The sequence below is a fragment of the Cydia amplana genome, chromosome 27 (assembly GCF_948474715.1).
Source record: "Cydia amplana chromosome 27, ilCydAmpl1.1, whole genome shotgun sequence".
Classification (NCBI taxonomy): Eukaryota; Metazoa; Arthropoda; class Insecta; order Lepidoptera; family Tortricidae; genus Cydia; species Cydia amplana.
Genome location: NC_086095.1, coordinates 41428 through 62980, shown reverse-complemented (window position 1 = coordinate 62980; position 21553 = coordinate 41428). Strand labels below are relative to the sequence as shown.

General features: G+C 41.8%; 5 protein-coding genes across 5 annotated transcripts; 4 read left to right on the top strand and 1 right to left on the bottom strand.

Annotated features, from left to right (window-relative positions):
- Nucleotides 1-3138, top strand: LOC134660378 (transcription factor Ovo-like 2). Its single transcript, XM_063516110.1, has 4 exons — nt 1-73; nt 432-680; nt 1378-1497; nt 2741-3138. Exons 1-4 carry the CDS (start codon nt 1-3, stop codon nt 3034-3036), a joined length of 738 nt encoding a protein of 245 aa, XP_063372180.1. The 3' UTR covers nt 3037-3138.
- Nucleotides 3139-5262: 2124 nt separating this feature from the next.
- Nucleotides 5263-6405, top strand: LOC134660377 (KRAB-A domain-containing protein 2-like; the record flags this gene model as incomplete). The annotated part of the gene is made up of 1 exon (XM_063516109.1): nt 5263-6405. A coding segment is annotated over exon 1 (1143 nt), but the record flags the coding sequence as incomplete, so codon positions are not given.
- Nucleotides 6406-7967: 1562 nt separating this feature from the next.
- On the top strand, nt 7968-9428 carry LOC134660450 (uncharacterized). The gene is made up of 2 exons (XM_063516194.1): nt 7968-8973; nt 9342-9428. Exons 1-2 carry the CDS (start codon nt 7990-7992, stop codon nt 9345-9347), a joined length of 990 nt encoding a protein of 329 aa, XP_063372264.1. The 5' UTR covers nt 7968-7989; the 3' UTR covers nt 9348-9428.
- A 61-nt stretch (nt 9429-9489) lies between these two features.
- Nucleotides 9490-14844, top strand: LOC134660376 (zinc finger protein 771-like). The gene is made up of 4 exons (XM_063516108.1): nt 9490-9753; nt 10975-11166; nt 11914-12076; nt 14293-14844. Exons 1-4 carry the CDS (start codon nt 9490-9492, stop codon nt 14787-14789), a joined length of 1116 nt encoding a protein of 371 aa, XP_063372178.1. The 3' UTR covers nt 14790-14844.
- Nucleotides 14845-15566: 722 nt separating this feature from the next.
- Nucleotides 15567-18558, bottom strand: LOC134660375 (oocyte zinc finger protein XlCOF19-like). Its single transcript, XM_063516106.1, has 3 exons — nt 18436-18558; nt 16818-16956; nt 15567-16198 (listed from the first exon to the last, which is right to left on the bottom strand). The coding sequence occupies exons 1-3, from the start codon at nt 18556-18558 to the stop codon at nt 15567-15569; spliced, it is 894 nt and encodes a 297-aa protein (XP_063372176.1).
- Between the last annotated feature and the right edge of the window lie 2995 nt (nt 18559-21553).

The following is a 21553-nucleotide window of genomic DNA, read 5'->3' as shown; positions in this document are numbered from 1 at the left end:
ATGGAGGCCGTGTTCATGAAGACGGAGCCCTCATGGGACGGGGCGCGGCCCGCCCGCCCCTCGGACATACACGGTAACTCCTTACCCTATGCAGTTCATTCACACACGCTCCTCTTTAGACTTATTACGATATTGTTGTTATATTTATATGACCATAATATTGTCCGTTTCTTAAACATGGGTAAATATATTTTTGGTATTTTAGCTTGTACAGATGTCTGTGAATTCTAATGTACCTGAACATACATCATGTTGTAAAAATATAAACTTTTCATAGAATTGATCCTCACTCATGGCACCCTATATAAACATATAATTTGATTCCCTCCGTATTGGTTGATAATCTCAGTCACAAATGAAACTGTACCTAATTCAGTTGGTTTGAATGTTAAATTTCACTTATTTTTCTTCTGATTATTCCATCTGAACAGTGACAGAGTCAGCCCCGATTCCAGAGGGAAACATGTGTGCCGACATGACTCCGGAGGCCGGTGTGAAGCTGGAACCAGTCGCACTGCATGCTGTTTACTCGCGGCAGGAGGTCGCTGACCCGCGGGATGTCAATGTGAAGCAAGAAGACAGTAAGCTGCGGGAGGTTGTGAAGAAGGAGCCAGGATCGGGGGATACAAGCAAGTTGGGTGGAGGGGGAGCGGCGCAGCATGTGGACTTTACGGATGACAGTGAGTGTGTTGTTCAATGTTTATTCATAGCAATTAGCTTTACGTCTCCTCCTTAGCTATTATCATAAATTATTAGACCCACAGTAAGTAAAGGTTGTATTATGGGTACTAGGCGGCAATATATGGGGGGAAGAACGTCCTCCAAGTAGACCCAATATGCGTTGGGAAGACAACATCAAAAGGGCTGCGGGGATGAGATGGCTCCAGGTTGCACAGAACCGGGACGAATGGCGAAGAATGAAGGAGGCCTACACCCGAAGGGTAGAAAAGGGCTAAAGAGAGAGAGAGAGAGAGAGGTGGCAATATACATACATACCTACTTATACTTATAGATAAATGCATACTTTCATATATATGTAGAACAAAACAAATAAATGCCATTACCAGGATTCAAACCCGGGACCATCCGCTTCATAGGCAGGGTCACTACTGACTACGCAAATGGACCATCTGATAACCATGTAAGCGCCACTTGCACAATTCTCTTCAACATTAACCCGGGGTTAACTGGTTAAACCGGTAACCCAGTGTCATATTGTACCGGTAACCATTGTAACTCCAGGTTTAACCGATTAACTCTGGGTAAGTGGAGTGGTGCAAGTGGCTCTTAGCAAATTTAGATTGATTAACTGATAATAGCATTAAAGTGAGGTTCAATAGAAATTCAAATATGTACATAATTTAACAAATATTACAGGTGAAGCTGGTGGGAGCGGGATGGCAGGTCCTCGTGGAAACGAGACGGCAGATCCGTGTGGGAGTGAGACAGCAGACACATGCGAAAAAGAGACTGCACAGGAGGCGGATCTAGAGCAGGGTGAGTCAAGACATCTCATAAAATAACCCCAACCGACCCTGGGTGTGGACCCGGATATGTTCTTCTTCTTACTGGTGACTAAAGTAAAAACGCTAACCAATAATAGGGTATTTGACACATCTTGAATTTTATAACTAATCTAGTTAAATAGATAGAAAATGAGCAATTTATCACAATACATTGAAAATTTAAACAATATATGGGAATAATAAAAAAATACAAGGCATTAAAGTTCACAAAAAAAAAAAAATTTACTTCCAAATAGGAAAAAGAATTACGTACCTCATTCGATTCCTTACATTCTATTTAAAAAAATATTGTATAGCAACCACATACATAAACGCAACATATATATTTCACAAAATCCGCAATTTCCTCGTTTTCCATACATTGAAACGGCTTCTACGTTACATGATGACGTCACGATGTATTGCCATTTTCTACGAAGCGTTTCGTCAGTAAAGTGCGGGTGCCAGACTTCGACCATCATTTGTGACTTTTGTATTGCTTTAAGACAATGGCTCCCATACAGACATTTGATCCTCAAAACAAACCTGATCGACTGATACCATTCGTAAAGAATTGTCAAATACCCTATTCTGTACACTGACCCTTTTCCTAGCTCTTTTGGACGCGCATAATTCGATTGCTCTCCCGCTCGCAGCATAGCATTGCCCGCCGGCATCGTCGGCGGGAGCGGCAGCAATATAACTATACGCGTGCGATGGAAATAGGAAATGGTATGTCAATGTACGGAATACGCCGTGTTTAGCGCGCTTACTTTAGACCAGGGATGTTGCGAATATCCGCATCCGCAACCGCGGAACTTCCGCATTATTTTCAATATCCGCATCTGCATCCGCATCCGCATAAAATCGATGCGGAGTTTAATGCGGATGCGGATGTGGAACAAGTCGGTACAGGAACGTCTTAGCATCGGCGTATAAGTGCTAGACTGCTAGGTGATTTAGTCATTAGCCAAAAAAGCTATTAGAAATGAGCAGTCAAGCGTGAGTGGGACTTAATGTACGGAACCCTTGGAACGCGAGTTCGACTCGCACTTGGCCGGTTTTTTGAAATAAAAATTACTATAATGTAATATTTGACGTTTTTTATGTACCTAACCTGACATCCGCATCCGCGGATGTGAGCCTTTAAAAATCCGCATCCGCATCCGCGGATGTCAAAAAATCGGCATCCGCAACATGCCTGCTTTAGACCTTATATCTGTATTTGTTTTCAGAGTTGGTCGTCCTGCGCAAGGACCGAGCGCGCTCCGACAAGCTGGCGCGCGAACACACAGAAGCGACCAGTTACTCGTGCCTCATGTGCACTAGAACCTTCAAGTGTTTAACCACTTACAAGCAACATATGACTAACATGCACACCGGTGAGAAACCCTTCGCCTGCGAGTGGTGCGACTGGCGGTTCGACGACTTAAACGATTTTAAGAGACATTTAAGAACTCACAAGGGTTTGAGGCACTTCAAATGGAGAGCCATCTACAGGAAGTTTACAAAACTCCATAAACCTTTATAACATTATGCAAAATCGCTGTCATAGCGTTATATTTCATAGTTTTAAACGTATCTATATTAATTCATACATAACGTTACGATCATAACGAAACGAAACCCGTAACGTTGTATTATTTTTAAGATAGCGATGTAAATAACGTTATGAAAGGCACTCACCGCTGCCGCTTCGTACATCAAAACGTTTTAGGCCACTGTAGGCAACGCTCATCGAGGATACTAATCGAGTTATCAAAATCTTTGCGTTTTTGTGATTTGATACTGTTAAAACTTCTAATCGATTTGATTCAAAATTAAAGTTTGAAAAAAAAACGGGCGCCGATATTATAAATCGGATTATTATTGTTGACATTCAAAAAGTAACTGCTTTCGGATTTATAACGTTATTATTTCGTTACCTAATTGATTATTAAGTACTTATATGGAAACCAGTAAAACATCATTAAAATAAAGTTATATTACAATATTGGCCATGAAGATAACGTTACCTACACGAATATAACAATATTTTAAGGTCAGACACAACTAGGCTCTACGAAACTTGAAGGAGTCTACCCATATTCATGACATATGGAACCAATTCGTCACATCGTACGATTTAAAGAGAAATTTAAGAATTCATAATGGAGAGAGACCGTACAAGCAGTGCATAACGTGTCAAAAGGAGTTTACATAGGTAAGGTAACTAAATAGGCTATTAAACAAACATGAACGAATTCATTCAGGGATAAGAACATGTCTGTGGACGACACAAACTGGTGAAAGACCGTACAAGTTCGAAGTGTGTAAAAAGGAGTTTTCACAACAGTGGGGAGGAACCATATCCTTGCGACACGTACCAAAACAAGCTTGCACAATGGACCTATTTCAAGAACCACAAGCCTATACACACTGGGGAGTAGCCTTTTAGCTGTGAGATATATCCAAAGTTTACACAACAAGTTACTGTTATAATCAACAAATGCATACTGGGGAAGAGCCATACAAATGCGGTGTATGTAAAAAATAATTTGCGAGATCGAGTACTGTAAAGAAAAAACACAAAGGACTCATACGGGAGAGAACTGAGAGAAGCCGCGTACTCGTGCGAGTTTTGTGAGCAAGTGTTTAGTACAGCTAGGTGAGCTACGACATTGAAAATACATACACTTATTCATACTCAACCAAATTGGTGACGTCCTCGAGGTTTACCATGTTAGAGATAAAAGTAGAATCGGAAGTGTACGAGGCAGTTCATGTTATAAACCTGAACCTGGAAGTTGTTTCCTGTTGCTTTCTCAATAGTAAGTATGTACATTATGGCAAATGGTAACTATTGAAGTAGTATAGTATCAAGTACTGGAACATTTACCTTATGCCTGACCTGATGTTATAGTTTAACTGAATCATCGTGATCAACTCTCACTAAATCAATAGCTATGAGTGTAGAAAAAACTTATATTAATGTTATAAGCGTTTTCACTTGATCTGTTTTAGTAATAAATGATATTTAATTACATGAAGTTTCTTTCAAAACTTGAAATACCATAAAATTACAATGACTAATAAGGTTATTACACAGGGTATTCAATCCTAAAGGAGCTGCGAGGGGAAACGAGAAAATATAATACTTACACTAATTTTTATGAGATATTTATTTTAAATTAAGTAAACAAAGTTTTGCGTGCTCAAATACGCAAACGCCAATTTGGCTCGCTGATTTCAATCGCCGAATATGACCAGTTGACCACCGACCGATCAAATGGAGGTGCGGACGCAAGAATACCAATTTGTGCCTCCAGTATTCACCTTTGGGGGCACTTTTTTTAATTTAGAACGCTCCAATATCGCCATTTAATTATTTGAATCTTAATAAACTTGCGTAGTATATTGAAATAGTGCGTGTATCGGAACGTAGGAGTCTCCAGTTCAATACGTCATTGAGTTCATGCCAATGTCGCTGTCAGTGTCAGTCCAGTGTGCAGTGTATTTATTTTTTGTATAATTGTACCTAATTGTTCACATTTGCTCCTCAAGTTCTCATTGAATTGTGCGCTTGCTTTAAATCGCAGCCATAATTTTATTATAGTAAAACCATTAAATGAAGCTTAGCCCGGTTCTAATTAGTCTTACCCAAGAAGAATTGTTTGTCAAAGCGGCTGAGCAAGGTGCCGCGCAGCCGGAATACCTAGAATACCTACAATAAGGCGCATGATACTTACGCCGCTGCAACATTCTCAACTCAAGCAAAATGGCGACGCAGACCTCAACTGCGGCACAAGAATGTGATATCAATATCAGTATTAAAAATGGGAACAATGAGTTCAAGGAAACATTTTACGTGCAACTCGGTAATTTGTACAAGGAGCAGACAGGAACGGTGAAGAAGCCGTGGACGCGCGACCGGCTCGCGGAGGTCGTCCGGCACATCCAGACCGGTGAGGCGGCCGCGGCTGCCGGCGCTCGGCGGACCTCCGCGCACTATTACTGGTCCACCAAATACGATGTCACGCACATAGGAAGCCAAACTTACCTTATTTTGAAAAAGAAAGCGCCTGAAGATGCTACGGTTCGAGTGATTCCTATGGAACAATATTTTGACTTGTTATTTGAAATACATCAGGAAATAGGCCATGGTGCCTGTGACAAGATGCTGCGCAACATTAAGAACAGATTTTATATCCAGAAAAAGGCAATAGAAATATTTGTTGCCTTGTGCCCAACATGTGAAGTGAAACGAAATTTGCCCAAAAAAGGCACAGTGCCCGAGCAAGCTTCATTGCAACCTACCATTCCCAAAGATTTTAACAGCCGAGGGTGGGTCGATGTGATTGATCTTCGGTCAGCACCTGATGGAGATTTCAAATGGTTATTAATGTACCAAGATCATGGCACAAGGTTCATTCAGCTGCGACCCCTGCAGACTAACCTGCCAACTGAACTTGCTTTGGAATTAGTAAAAATTTTCCTGACTTTTGGAGCTCCTTTTGTGTTACAAAGCGATAACGGCCAGGAATTTATTGCCAAAGTTGTTGAGGAAGTCCTGAAAATCTGGCCGGACTGCAGAATACTGCAAGGAGGAGCGAGGCACCCGCAGACACCGGGCAGTGCCGACCCGCCACCCGACACCCGCAATGTGGAGGACCTGCTGTACACGTGGATGCGAGACAACCGGTCCACTAACTGGTCTCTCGGATGTCACTTTGTTCAGTATCACAAGAATGCAGCAGTTCACTGGAGTATCGGCAGAACTCCATATCGAGCATTATTTGGATGCGATCCAACAGAACAGAGCTCACATGTACCTCCAAGTGACATTGAATCCATTCAAACTGAAAATCATTTAGAACAAGTTCCTCACCATGGTGATGAAACGAAAGTTGCCACGAACAAACAAACCAACAGTGATAAAATGCTCCTCAATAATGAGAGAATGGAGATGGATCCCTCAACTTCTAAAAATGGTATTTCAAAAATATTTTTTTAAACACTTAAGTCCAATTTGAATTTGGTTGCTTGTGTTTTTAATGAGCGTGACTATTAATATAAAATAGTCTAAAATTCCTGTAAAATTGGCACTATAATTTAATTGAGTGTGTAAAAAAATTATAGTATAAATTAATATTAAGATGTCTACATATTTACTGTGATAAAAAGAGTCTTCATTTTCTTATACAATAAAAAAAATTGTAAGTACCCATCTAAAAAGTTACTTGTGATATCACATGCCAAGGTCTTTATCCAGCGCATACCATGGAGGAAGCAGAGTGGAACAAGGAGCCAGAGTGGTTGGAGCCGGAGGACGAGCCGCCGGAGACTGCCGACTGCAGGCCGGAGACGGGACGGGCGAGACCGGAGACGGGACAAGCGAGACCGGAGACGGGACAAGCGAGACCGGAGACGGGACAAGAGAGACCGGAGACGGGACAGGCGAGACCGGAGACGGGACAGGCGAGACCGGAGACGGGACAGGCGAGACCGGAGACGGGACAGGCGAGACCGGAGCCCTCCCACATGAAGACAGACGCCGTCTCTGTCAAGCATACTGTCACTTTGAAGGATACTGTAAATGTAAGTATAGCATCACAAGATTACATTAATGATATGCCTAATATCCACCTCATATCTATCATCAGAATTGTATATGTGCCATGATGCACTAATATCTTGCAAATACATACAACATTGAAACACTATTTGAAGGTATCCTAAATATGAGAGCACAACACAACTATGTGTAATGTATAAATAAATTATTTCGATACATTTCTAGGTACAACTCCAAAACACTTCCAGCTTTATTACGTCATATTACAAGGCAAATAGCACACCCTTTCCGACCTCTGTTATTTTTTTACGTATCTTCTTTGTATTTTTGAGAATTGAAAACTTTATATTGAGCTTACTGTGGGACTATGTCAATCAGTGTAAAATTGTCCTATAATATAATACTGGTATTTACGTGTGTTAAGGAGAAGCCGGCGGCTGCGCGTGTGAAGGCGGAGCCCGAGGAGCAGCGGCAGTTCCGTTTAGAGATCACGCTGGAGCCGCTCCACGGTGAGTCCACACACACACACACACACACACACACACACACACACACACACACACACACACACACACGCACACAGGAGCCGGCGGCTGCGCGTGTGAAGGCGGAGCCCGAGGAGCAGCGGCAGTTCCGTTTAGAGATCACGCTGGAGCCGCTCCACGGTGAGTCCACACACACACACACACACTACTATAGGCTGACCTCACTAACTCCGCATAACGATTACCTATTGGTACATATTAGGTATATGTATAGATATGGAGGGTAGAACCAGTCTTGCAATAAACGATATACTGACCGCACGCCTATTATTTGTCACTGGCGAACGAGGCCTGGGTTTTACCGTTATTTTAGTCAATACGTGCTAAAATCAAGTATTATTCTGTGGACGAGTGATAACTAAATCTAAATAGTTGTTAAAAAACAATGGGCGTCGGCAAAATACCCGAGTTTGACGTGAAAGCTGGAAATTGGACTATGTACTGTGAGAGGTTAGAAATGTATTTCCTCGCGAACGATATTAAGGATGAAGTGAAGTTGCCAACATTAATCGCCGTAATGGGAGAAGATGCATATCAATTGTTATCTACGTTAGCAAGCCCCAAACAACCTTCATCTTTGACCTTCACTAACGCGGTGAAGCTGCTAAAGGATCACTTGCAACCGAAGCCCTCCATCTTGGCCGAACGCTACAGATTTCGACAGCGGCGCCAGGCAGAGGGAGAGAGTGTAGCTGAGTATGTGGCTGAACTGAAGAAGTTGGCAAAAACATGCGATTTTGGTACCTCGTTAGAAGATAATCTTCGCGACCAACTTGTTTGTGGCATTGTCAGTGAGTCGACGCGGCAAAGATTGTTTGCGGAGGACGGAATTGGCTACTCGAGGGCGGTCAGCTTGGCTACGACGCTGGAGGCGGCAGAAAAGAATGCAGTCGCCGTAGATCGTGACGCTAAGGTTATCACGGGTGTACATAAACTAGAAGCGAACCATAAATGTATGGCGTGCGGGGAGATTGGGCATAAAACGGAAGGCTGTAAATATAAAAACTTTGAGTGTAGTATGTGCAAAAACTTAGGCCACTTAAGAAGGATGTGCCCTGAGAAAAATGCAAGATTCGGAGTGACGGAAACGGCGGGCAGCCAGTCACAATCACGCGGAGACGGCGTGATCTATAACGGTAACGGAGCACGCGGTAACCGATCAGCTGGGAGAGGCGGCAGCGGGCGCGGGCGCGGGCGCGGAGGGCGCTCGGGCCGCCGAGGCACAAACAACTATTGGGTGCACGCGCACCGGGCATCAGCTGACGCGGCGAGCGTTAACGGCGGATATACGTCGGCGCTGGACAATAGTTGTGATTCGGATGATGACAACGAACCTATGTACCAAATGTCGTTAAGCAAATATAAACCGGTATGTATCACAATGTTTGTTGAAAATCAGTTGCTAAATATGGAAATTGACACCGGGGCCGCCTTATCATGTATTACACTAGATACTTATCATAAACATTTCAGTGATTTACCGTTACGGCCATGTCGTTTAAATTTAACGCTATACAATAAAGCTGTGATTCAACCGGAGGGTTATTTGCGAGTCCTAGTTAGGTACAAAGGAATTACAAAAAGATTAGATTTGTATGTCATGGACGACGGTGTCACGACTCTTTTAGGTCGACAATGGCTTTCGGAGTTAGGTATAGATGTTCCTGCTTCTAAGATTTGTAATATAGACACAGAAAAAGTAAATAAATCTAATAACCTTAATGAAATCCTTTCCAGGCATGAGTCATTGTTTGACGGCACCCTGGGGCGGTACACGGGCGGCACGGTGCGGCTGCATGTACGCCCGGGCGGGGGCCCGGTGTTCTGCCGCGCACGGCCGGTGCCGTTTGCGCTGCGGCCGCGCGTTGACGCCGAGCTTGACGCCATGCTTGAAGCGGGCGTCATCCGGCCCGTCAGCCGCTCCGACTGGGCCACTCCTCTGGTGATTGCTCGTAAGGCGGACGGCGGAATACGGCTGTGTGCGGACTATAAGGTGACCCTTAATCCTAACTTATTGGTCGATAGGTACCCGGTTCCCAAGGTCGATGACCTTTTTAGCACGCTAAGCGGATATAAGTATTTCACTAAATTAGACTTGTCACAAGCTTATAATCAACTAGTCCTAGATGAGGCGTCCACGGAGTACACGGTGATAAATACACATAAGGGACTATTTAAATACACTCGCTTAGTTTATGGGCTGGCGTCTAGCCCAGGAATCTTTCAAAAGTTTATGGAAGATTTATTTAAAGGGGTACCGGATGTAATAATTTTTTATGATGATATCTTAATTAAAAGTAAAGACATAGGTAGTCACCTTCAAACGATCGAGCAGGTGCTAAGTATATTAGAGTCAAATGGGTTAAAAATTAAAAAAAGTAAATGTGACTTCTTGACTAAGAAAGTTGAGTACTTAGGTTTTGTTCTCGACAAGGAAGGTTTAAGGGTAAATCCGGATAAAATTAAACCTATCATCGACATGCCCCCACCCCAGAATAACCATCAATTAAAATCTTTGTTAGGTATGATCAATTTTTACGGGAAATTTGTAAAAAACTTAGCATCCCGATTAACACCACTGTATAGCTTATTAAAAAAAGGCAAACATTATCATTGGGGGAGGGAGCAGAATGAGGCATTCCTTCAGGTAAAAAAAGATCTTTGTGGAGCGGAGGTATTGGTTCATTTTGACATGTCACGGGTTAGTGTGGTAACTTGTGACGCGTCATCACGTGGCCTTGGGGCGGTACTGGCCCAACGCGCTCCTGATGGCTCCGAGCGCGCCGTCGCCTACGCGTCACGCGCACTTACCCCCGCAGAAATGCATTACAGTCAAATTCACAAGGAGGCTTTAGCCATCGTTTTTGCCACAGATAAGTTCCATCAGTATTTATTTGGTAGAAAATTCATTCTTCGCACGGATCATAAACCTCTAGTAAGCATTTTTGGACCAAATGTTGGAATACCGACTACGGCTGCAAGTCGGCTTCAGAGGTGGGCGATTAAGTTATCAGCTTATGACTTTAACATAGAATATGTAAATACCGATAAAAATACCGCGGATGCACTATCGCGTTTAATAGATTCTCACAAGGATAACTCAATCGCCTCTGAAGAAGTGTTGCCAGAGCAGACGTACTTACATTTCGCATCTGAAGCCCTTTTATTAGACTATAAGGTACTAAAAAGGGAAACAGCTTCAGACCCGATTCTTAGCAGAGTTTTGAGTTACGTCGTGGATGGGTGGCCTACCGACGTAGATATAAAAGAGCTTAAGCCATATTTTAATAGACGGAAAGAGATATATATCGAACTAGGTTGTGTCATGTGGGGACACAGAGTAGTTATCCCGATATCTTGTCAATCCAAGGTAATGAAAGAGCTGCACGACACACACATGGGTGTTGTTAAAACAAAGGCGTTAGCACGGAGCTACGTGTGGTGGCCGGGAGTGGACGAGGCCGTGGAGGCGGCCTGCGGCGGCTGCGAGGTGTGCGCCAGCGTGGCAAGCGCGCCGCCCGGCCACGCACCGAGCCCCTGGCCATGGCCCAATCGCCCATGGGCAAGATTACATTGTGATTTTTTAGGGCCCATATTAGGGAATACTTATTTCATTGTGGTAGATGCCGGTTCTAAGTGGATTGAGGCCATTCGTATGAAATCAACGAACGCAGGGGCAGTTATTTCAGAGTTAAGGCCAATGTGGGCGAGATTTGGCCTACCAAAACAAGTAGTTACAGATAATGGCCCTCCTTTTACTAGTGCGGATTTTGAAGCTTTTTTGGCAAGAAATAAAATTGAGCATTTATTTTCAGCGCCTTACCACCCGGCGTCCAACGGTGCCGCAGAAAATAGTGTTAAAATTTGCAAACGGGCAATTCGAAAAGCTATTAAACAAAAAGTAGATATAGATACGGCTTTAAACAGATTTTTATTATCATATAGAAATACCGAGCATTACACTACTGGTGAAAGTCCGGCCAGAATCTTACAGGGAAGAAATTTACGTATGCGCTTAGATAATTTAAAACCAGATCGTTTAGACCGTGTAAACAAACGTCAAGGGCATGACAACGCGGAACGAGGGATGCGAGGGCGCGAATTCGCACGCGGCGACGAAGTGTGGTGCCGCGACTACCGCTCTTCCGATCGCTGGGTCCCGGGAAAGGTCTCAGACATTCTAGGTAATACAGACTATAAAGTATTGTGTGATAAGGGAACCGAGGTACATAGACACATCGACCAACTAAGGCGTAGGGTCCCAAGGGTAACCGAGGAAGTACGTACACCGCCTAGATCATCCGTCCAGCGTAGAAATAGCTCATTAATTGTTCCGCAAGTAGATAGATGCGAGCTGGAATCAGAGGAACGACCAGCGGAGCCGATTAGAGCTAGCGCGAGCGAGGCTGCGACTAAAGATGCTTCCCCGCAGGCTGCCGCCGTGGACCAGCCCCAGGTTGTAACCGATATGGGTGATAATATGTGTCCACCTAAAAGGGTACCTAAACCTCCTATACGTTTCGGATTTGAGGAATATTTTTAGAATTAAGTATCACCTACCTTCTATACTGTATGATTGTATTAAATTAATTGTTAGCTGCATAAGGTAATGTAAGCGTCCGAGTGTTCAACACTACCTACTTGTTATCCCTTTTATCTAAATTTATGGTTTATCGTAATAGACGGAATAATCACAGAGTAAATTAAAGTAAGTAATTAACAGGCCGAATATTCGCACGCTTACCCTGAGTACTTAGCCATCAATATTAAGATATCACTGTATTCCTAAAATAAACACATTCAAATATGATAGCTAAATCTTAAAGAACTTGTAAATCAATTTTCACCGGTGTGTGCGTTAGATAAGGTCACTCGTACACAGCTGTATTATTGTTAACGGCCACGATTCACCGCTGTTTAGAATTTAGAACCAAATAGTATTAACCTCGTAAGGCCCAACGTCCTATTTTTAGGACTGAGAAATGTAGTCCTTCCGGCCCAAGCAACTATATTAATTTATCAATTAGCGGCCCAGAGTCCTAAAATTAGGTCATTCACTTCTGACATGTACCGATCCTAAATCTTTGCGTGTAAAGAAACCTTTATTTCTTAAATATGGCGGAACTGAACGCAGTTATTATGATTACCTGTCAGTTTGACGTTTGACAATCAAATGACAGTCTTTTGGCACGCGGATGTTGGGAAGATGGCGTCCTCGCGAAAACGTTGTAAGTAAATCCGTTTTTTTCACCAGAATCTTAAATTATTTTAACCTAAATTTAATTAAAAATACTTATTTAAGCTTTGTATTATGACGATCACTAAAAATTTTTTTCCGTTATGATTTATTTCGAGCAGGAGATGCGAGCAAATTTCGATGTCCTAAAATTAGGTCGATGGAATGTTATTGCATTAGTACAATGTAATTGTTTTATCATAAATTTTGTTTTTTTCTAGGAGTTTTGTAACTTTATTTTGAAAGAAAATGTTTATTTTGATATTTCATTTGTAGGATAAGATAAAAAAATGTAAGAACACTGATCTCATTGTTGATAAATACCAAAAAGTATTATATTTATCTAAGCAAATTTGAGACTATACTATAGTAATGTTACAGGAAAAACTATTTTTTATGATGTTTAATTGTTTATATAAGTAATGTGAGAAACTTGATCTCATCCTTAATAAAGACTAAAGTGCAATTGTTAAACAAAGTTGAGGCTGATGTGATAATATTTTAAAAGAAAGTACTTTTTGTTGATGTTTAGAATACATAAGTTTAGATTTATTGTACAACTAATGTACTACCTACATATACATAAATAAAAATAATTATGAAATATGTATGTTCGTTTTTATTTAATGATTCACAGCTATTTCATTGGTTTATTGCAAATGTAGTGACTAGATAAAATAACAAATATTCACAAAATATAATCCCAGTGACCTAAAAATAGGACATTTTTTTTTCGAGTAATTTTAAATTAATTTTATTCATAATACTTACATTTACAGTACTTAATAAGACTTCAGCTAAAAATATGCCAATTTCAGATTTTATAGCAAGTAGAAGGTCTGGGCCGCTAGTATAAGTACCTAAAATTAGGCCGTTGGGTAGATATGATAAACGTCCTAAAAATAGCTTGGGCCTTACGAGGTTAAGTTAGTTAGTAGCGAATAAGGGTGGAGGTGTTGGTACATATTAGGTATATGTATAGATATGGAGGGTAGAACCAGTCTTGCAATAAACGATATACTGACCGCACGCCTATTATTTGTCACCTATATAACTTTTATACTTGACATACTGGTATAACATTTCTTATAATGACAATAAAGGGAGTGTCAGACAGCTGTCACTGTCGACGACTTGCTACAGGAGAATGGCAAAATTCAGTATCGGTAAGACTCGAAATGGTGTTTCAACCATGTCCTTTAGGCCGCAGACTGGACGCAGTCATCCATTGACCGAGAACGATGTTAAAGTGATCGAAACGTAGGGATTAATCATAAATTCATTATACGCGATATAATCCGTTTACTTAGTTATATTTCAAGGTTGAATTTATTTAATTATTTATTGCAGTTAGTAAGTTTTGGCCGTTGTACGACCCGTACACCTGATGATTTATTAACGTTTAACATCGTGTTGTGTACTACTTAGCAACTCGTTCGTGTGTTGTTTCAGAGGATGAGCTCCCTCTGGGCGGCGCGCGAGAGGCGTGGGCGATACGCGGCGCGGGGCGGCGGCGCGCGGCGCACTCCTGCATGATATGCGAGAAACAATTTCGCAAACCGTGTATGTTAAGTATACACATGAGAACACACACTGGCGAGAAACCCTACGGGTGCCATCTTTGCAACAAACGGTTCATTAGTCCGACGTATCTGAAGAAGCACAAATTCAGGCACACGGGCGAAAAACCGTACTCTTGCGCCACCTGCCATAAAAGGTTTTCGAACTCGCACCACCTTCAAGTACACATGAGATTACATACTGGAGAAAAACCATACTCGTGCAAGCTATGCAACAGGGAGTTCACGCAGGTGGCGACTTTGAAGAAACATGAGCGGGTCCACACGGGGGAGAGGCCGTGCGAGTGCGCCGTGTGCGAGAAAGGGTTCATATCGTCCAGCTACCTCAAGAGGCACGCGCAGATACACGAGAAACACAGTTACTCATAAATCCTTCACATTTTTAGAAACGTATATAACAAACTTAATAGAAAAACCTAACGCACTCTGTATAATTGAATTAAATATACATTTATCACGCCAGTGATTTATTTCCATCTCTGGAAACCTTATTAACACAGACTAAACATCTCTGTTAAATTATTGTAGTACGTAGTTGATTTGTGTTTAAATCAACTATGTATGTACTACAATAATTTACCCTAAGTTTGAAGGGCAGGTGTTAGCTGAAGGACAGACTTATCGGAGAACTAAAGGCTGGTGATAAAACAATGTTATAATAAAGTAGGTTCATACAAATAAACTATTGTAAATATTTTATGAATGTGACACTAAGTTTTACTCCCTTTTAAAAAGGATAATTTGTCACAATCCAGCCGCGGCTAACGATCACCACAAGGTAAACAATAATTAAATAAAAAGTCACAATTTTAAACTAATTATATTCCATTTTTATGTGTATTAAACAAGCTTTCAAATCATGGCTACGTTATTTTATTAAAACCTTTGCATTACATTTTATCTGCCAAAACCTTTGTAAGAGAACTTATGAACCGATAAGTATTAAAATGAGAGAGTAACTTCCAATTGCATGGGAGCGGCTTTCGGTTCGTTTGACCCTTACCACTCTAATACATTTTACAATATATTCACTTTTTCATGAGGATTCATTAGTGTGCCTTTATCAGTGTATTCACATCCCACTAGCGACCTTATTACTATAGGTGTAGGTATAATAATTTGTCGGCATCGGCATCGTTCCATTAATTACATGTGTATTCGTGCGTGATTTTGAAAATCGTTCAAACAGTCAAACCCCTCGTAACATATCCCGCAAGAGTACGCCTTTTCAATTTTGTGTGTTTCTTCATGCTCCTCTAAACTACTAGATTCTTCGAACCGTCTGCCACATATTTTGCACTCGAGTACACGATCACCCTCCCGATGTCGTCGTAAATGGTTTTGTAAACTGGAGAGCGCCGCAAACTTTATCGTACACATATGACAGGCGTAGTTGTACGGGCGGTCGTCGGCGTGACTCCGTTCGTGCCTGACTAAACTCGGCAGTCTTATAAACGGCTTGTTACAAGTACTGCAACTGTACCGCTTCACACCGGCGTGACTCCGTCGGTGCCTGTTTAATGTGGTCCAGCAGCTAAAGCGTTTTTTACACGTCGCGCAAGAGTACGGTCGCTCGTCGGTGTGGGTCCGTCGGTGTGCCTTTAAATGGTCGCTTCGTACGAACGCCGCGTCACACGTGGCGCAGGCGTAAGGTTTTGTTCCAGTATGAAGGCGGAGGTGTCGGTTATAACTTGTTCGTAGCTTGAACCGTTTCCCGCACGCGGCGCAGGCGTGCGCGCGCCCGGTGTGGCCCGCACGAGCCCCCGCGTGCTCAGGCTCTGTAACGAAACACGCCAGTGAGAGCTCGTTTCCACTTGTCGCATGTTGGCTCCGGATTTTAATCGGATGTCCCGGTGGCAGAACGTTCTATATGAAACGTTGGCCACAAAAAATGGCATAGGTAATAATAATAATTCATAAAAATGCGTAGGGATAGGCATGTGACGATCCCATCGCCCGCGGGTTTTACCAGAGCTATCGGTCGAGTCAACGCGGAGCGACTTGTGGCGAGCTGAAGGCGGGTGGATGGAACAGGATCCTCTGCCTCTGGCCGTGTGTGCTAAACTGAAAATCTTAATTGGATTCCAAAAAAAGTAAGACGATGTTGCCACTTTTTACTAGCGCGTCTTGTATTTATGTAAAAATAAGTAAATAAAACTACTTTTTTAAATCGTAGGAGTAAAATTACCGATAAATAAATTATCTTAGCGTGTTTATTTATAAAAAGGAATTTACTATTTTACAAACAAATTATTGCAGTGGCAAAAATTTTTGAAATCTAATTACGACTCGGAGTGTATACAGCGCGACCACGGAAGATTTTGTCATATCTTTTGCGGTACAAATTCAGGAAAAAACATGGAACTTTTTTTTTTTAATGTACTCTATGAATATTACCTTGTATGGTGGTGGGGCGTGGTTGCCCCCCGGCGGTGGCGGGGCCGCGCGCCGCCCCCGCCTGCCCCCCGCCCCCGCGCATCCACCACGGCGCGTCGTCCGTCTCATCTGCCTCCGGGTGGCTTGGGATTGATTCAAACTGCAAGTAATATATTTTTCTCAAACTTGCAATGAAATGTTGACGTGACTTTTACTTCAAATTAGGTTCGGAAATACTACGTAGTAAAGAATCCCCTAAATTTCTTCCATTTTTTGTTTTTCTAATTTTACCAAGATGGAATTTGAGGTGTAAAGCTTTCGTAAAAACTATTGTCTATGTAAATTCCTGGGATTAGTTATTAAGCGGACCCCAGGCTCCCATGAGCCGTGGCAAAATACCGGGATATCGCGAGGAAGAAGAAGAGGTGTTAGAGGAGCAGACTTTTGATTAATGAGAAGAGAATGTTTGGTACTCTTTCCTTCAGAAACATAGTGTCACTGTACAAAATGATTTGTCCTTGAAAATTCAACTTTTGAAAAATGGAACGTCACTATTCGAATGGTACTTAATTTTTTTATTTTTTTTTATCTAATTTTTATTGAGGCTCTAGGTGAACATGTCAGCCTCATGGGTGCTTACATAGTTCCCTACTCGAGGGAGAGATCAATAAAGTAGTATACACTGATTGCTTTGTCAGATAAAGGCTCTGCCAACCAACAATTGATCTGTCCATTGTGCATGGAGCCCAAACTACCAAAAAATCTTTTTCTCAAGTCCGATTTCCGGACGCACTCCAACAACACGTGAGTCACATCATCAGTCATCTGGCAGTCTAGACACAGTGGTGACGGTTTAACACCCATCATACACAGAAACTTGTTCGTAGGAATGTGTCCGGACCGGACTCGGAAAGCCGAGACTAACACTTTTCTAGCAAGGTTGGCAGAATCAAACTAGGGTATCCACAACAAGGGCCTATAGCTTTGATTGTTCTGTACCAGATTCCTACACCCCTTGATAAAGCTTGTTCTCCGAAATGGTATTCCCATTTTTGTAAACATCTTTTTTTAATTCTGGGAATTACTTCACTCGAATATGGTATAGAATCTATTACAGAGCCATCCATTACAGCGGTTTTGGCAAGCTTATCTACTGCCTCGTTTCCTGCCAACCCTACGTGGGAAGGAACCCACTGTATTTTGACAACCTTTTCATCACAAATAAACTCATGAATCAACTGGAGAGCTTCATATGCGACAGGCATGCCTCTTTGTCCATAAACACAACGATTAAGGTGTTGAAGTGCACTCTTTGAGTCAGATAATATTACAATTGGAGCATTGTCAGCTAGATTCTTTGCATAACACAAGGCTTCTTTAATAGCTACAAGTTCAGCTCGCATAACGCACGCGTCATCATGCAGCTTCCACATGAGTGAAACATTGCACTGAGGATCAAACAGAGCTGCTCCAACACCTTGTACACACTTTGAACCATCGGTGTATAATTTATAAAATTGGATATACTGCACAGTAAGCACTCTCAATGTAGAATTTCTCAACGCCTCGTTCTGTTGATGCCGCTTAGGAACTTAATTTTGTATAGTGACACTATGTTTCTCAACTCTATGTACTGTACCTGTTGCTTGTCAATCACCTCCACTACATGTGCTGTCTGTAGGCCACCGACATTTTGCTTCACAACATCTGACATCTCATCTGACCGGTCAATAACCTCATCTGTCAGGTTGATAACTCGCATGTTGGAAGTCTACGGCAAATTGATGACCTTCTTAATGCACTTGGCTCTGGATTTCGGAGATATGCTTTTCCTTCTAATACGTCCTGCTGTGAATGAGACAAATTTAAATTAAAAAATGGTTCATGGCAAATTATATGTCAAACTGTACAAGTATAGAAGACTTAGATCTAGCCCTACAGTAAGGTCAATCAGGCTTGTGCTGTTGTTGCAATATAAAAGACACTACTCACCGTGGTGGTGGTGCGCGAGGCACTCGGCCTCCTCGGTCCCAGTATCAAGTTGTAGCAATATCAACTTCCGACACAGCTAGTCCACCTAATAACGAATCCTCTGATTGGTACTGCAGCCCTAACGAAATTACGAAGGGACTTCACAAGCATCTCAAGCAAGTAACACGTTGTGTGTAATCAATATTACTTAATAGCGAACCAATTATGTACGAATAAATGAAATAAAACCAACTATCACAACAACAACGCATCCAAAATCATACATTGACATCATTGACATTGACTTTGACACAGTGACACTTTATTCCCTATTGACAGATTTCACAGATTGTAAAATGCTGTACGCTCCGTTATAAGGACGGTAGTCATCGGTGAACGTATACGAGAGAAAACCTTCATTTATTCTCTCCGTAAACAAACTAAATTTCATTGTAATGATAATTGTTAGAATTAGTTAAATAATTAATTATTAATCTGTGTATTACGAAAGGTCTATTTATACTACTAATATTACTAGCGAAGTATATTGAAATTGTGCGTGTATCGGAACGTAGTATCATCTTGCCGCTGGTCAAGCCCAGTTCCTTGGAGGATACAACTAAACGGAGTAGCCATTAACAGGCTTTCCCCTCTGTCGAAAATAGGCGGCCAACGGTCATACACAATGTATGGACTGACGTTTATCTGACATGGCTATTTTTACGTTACGCATACATTTGACGTTCCCCTCCCCCGCAAAAATCGGCAGACTGTTTTGTACAGAAAATTACAGACATGGCGTCTCCGTTTGATTATATCCTCCAAGCCCAGTTCGGACTACGTTAAGGCCCCAGTACACAGTGGTGAACATAGAAGGTAGTATCCTATAGAAGTGGTCTACGCGTGCCTCCGTGAGGGACGAAACATATAAATTCGCAGCGGCGCAGTGCGACGCTATGATTGGTCGAATTTATTTGTTATGGTGGGCAACAAATGAATTCGACCAATCACGGTGGTCAATTTACGGTGGGGAATAAAACAAGATGTGAGACTGTGACAAGGACAAACAATAATAGCGCTTTCGCTGATACTCCTATTGAAAGATACATAAGACTATCCCGTTCTGTCAGTTATCCCCACCACTCATGCCCAATCCAGTTATACTAGATTCATGGTGGTGAAGGATGGGCCATCCCACGCCGGCGCTATTGTGTACAGGGGCAATGGTATACAATGGCGGACGACCGGCCGTCAGTTGTCAGCCGTGGCGGGCAGGGCAATCGGGAAGTTGTCGGTTTTTTTGGCACACTTCAAAGGGATCGTGGCGTACCGTGGCCGAAGGCCTACCGCGAACCACGTTCGACGTGTTACCTCCCTGTCACACTTACGTACGAATTTACAAGTGCGACAGAGAGGCAACACGTCGAACGTGGTTCGCGGTAGGCGCTCTGTGGTGTTCACACAGTCACCATTGTTTGTTTAGTTTGACGTAAATACGCTGTCAGTTTGACAGCTGGCTGGAGAGGTAGCGTTCAAGTATTACGTAACGCATTTGGGGTGACAATAAGATATCTTTAATTTGCAATACGTATAATGACTTGGCCATCGCACGGCTGCATAATGACATAAGGATCATCGTCACCTATTAAAAATATTTCTAATTGAACATAACGCTAGCGCTAATGCAGTTCGAGCATTACACATATTTACGAGTACGATACGAGTAAAGCATTATGTGCGATTGCCAAGTCATTATATGTATTACAAATTAAAGATATATATTTGACACAGTTTTAACACCCCCTGGCACTGATTAAAATAACCGACTTGGTTTCACATTACATCTCAAAACTTTTTTGTAGTAGAAGCGTTGCGAGACTTGCACCTTTTTACATGTAATGTTTTTGATGATGGGATCTCATCTCTTTTTGTAGGCAGTCCTTCTTTTCGGGTACTCATACCCATACTATGTATACACATATCATAAAGAAACACATCTTCATTCATACTCACATCGTACATCGTAGTGTACCTTTAATTTACCTACTAATTGTAGGCACTGCAGCAGTAACTTTGTAATAGCATATATTTGTAAGAAATTACAAACTTACTTATGCAGTTCTTAGATCTTTAAAACGTGACTGATATTGTAATATTTTTAGGTTTTCTATGGCTTGATAAGCTGAAAACTACTTATGTTTAAAATTTGAAGCTTGTGGGTATACTAGAAGTACCTTAGAATTATGATTTGTAGCTATAGCAATTATGATAGTAGGTGAGTGAGTGAGTGAGTGTGTCAGTGTCGAAAATAAGGAACTTTGACTTACAATAATTCTTAAACTACTAGTTCAAATTAAATGTTTTTGAGAATATATCTTAAGCATGTTAAGCCCTATATATTACTGAAAATTCAAGGTTCTAGCTTCAGCCAGCACAAAATAACAGGACGTCGAAAATGGCCTGAATCGCTTCGAGAAAAGGATGGTACGGCCGTGCCTCTTTGTTTTGCTCGACTTGGCGGGGGCACTGCCGTGCCCCCAGATAAACTCGAGACAGCGTAAGGCGATCAGGTGACCATAAGGGGCGTAAGGTTTAGATGGCCACTCATAATTTAAATGGCATTTAAATCAATAAAGAAAAACTCAATGTTATTTGACATTTATGTTGCGGACTCCTTTTCAAGACTCTTTACCTGTTCAAATAATTTGACGTTGTCATAGCAGTATGTAAATAAAATGTCAATGAAAAAGTGTGATCTTATTTGAGAATGATAATAATATATAATA

What these genes read in the sequence shown, in the direction of transcription:
- LOC134660378 (XM_063516110.1), top strand. Translation starts at nt 1, where the DNA reads ATGGAGGCCGTGTTCATGAAGACGGAGCCCTCATGGGACGGGGCGCGG. An exon ending in CCGCCCCTCGGACATACACG is followed by an intron (nt 74 to 431) that starts GTAACTCCTTAC and finishes CCATCTGAACAG; the next exon opens with TGACAGAGTCAGCCCCGATT. An exon ending in GGAGGCGGATCTAGAGCAGG is followed by an intron (nt 1,498 to 2,740) that starts GTGAGTCAAGAC and finishes ATTTGTTTTCAG; the next exon opens with AGTTGGTCGTCCTGCGCAAG.
- LOC134660450 (XM_063516194.1), top strand. Translation starts at nt 7,990, where the DNA reads ATGGGCGTCGGCAAAATACCCGAGTTTGACGTGAAAGCTGGAAATTGG.
- LOC134660376 (XM_063516108.1), top strand. Translation starts at nt 9,490, where the DNA reads ATGCTTGAAGCGGGCGTCATCCGGCCCGTCAGCCGCTCCGACTGGGCC. An exon ending in AGGCGTCCACGGAGTACACG is followed by an intron (nt 9,754 to 10,974) that starts GTGATAAATACA and finishes TGTCAATCCAAG; the next exon opens with GTAATGAAAGAGCTGCACGA. An exon ending in CCAGGTTGTAACCGATATGG is followed by an intron (nt 12,077 to 14,292) that starts GTGATAATATGT and finishes GTGTTGTTTCAG; the next exon opens with AGGATGAGCTCCCTCTGGGC.
- LOC134660375 (XM_063516106.1), bottom strand. Translation starts at nt 18,558, where the DNA reads ATGCGAGTTATCAACCTGACAGATGAGGTTATTGACCGGTCAGATGAG. An exon ending in AGGTGATTGACAAGCAACAG is followed by an intron (nt 16,957 to 18,435) that starts GTACAGTACATA and finishes TATTACTTGCAG; the next exon opens with TTTGAATCAATCCCAAGCCA. An exon ending in ACGCCCCACCACCATACAAG is followed by an intron (nt 16,199 to 16,817) that starts GTAATATTCATA and finishes GTTTCGTTACAG; the next exon opens with AGCCTGAGCACGCGGGGGCT.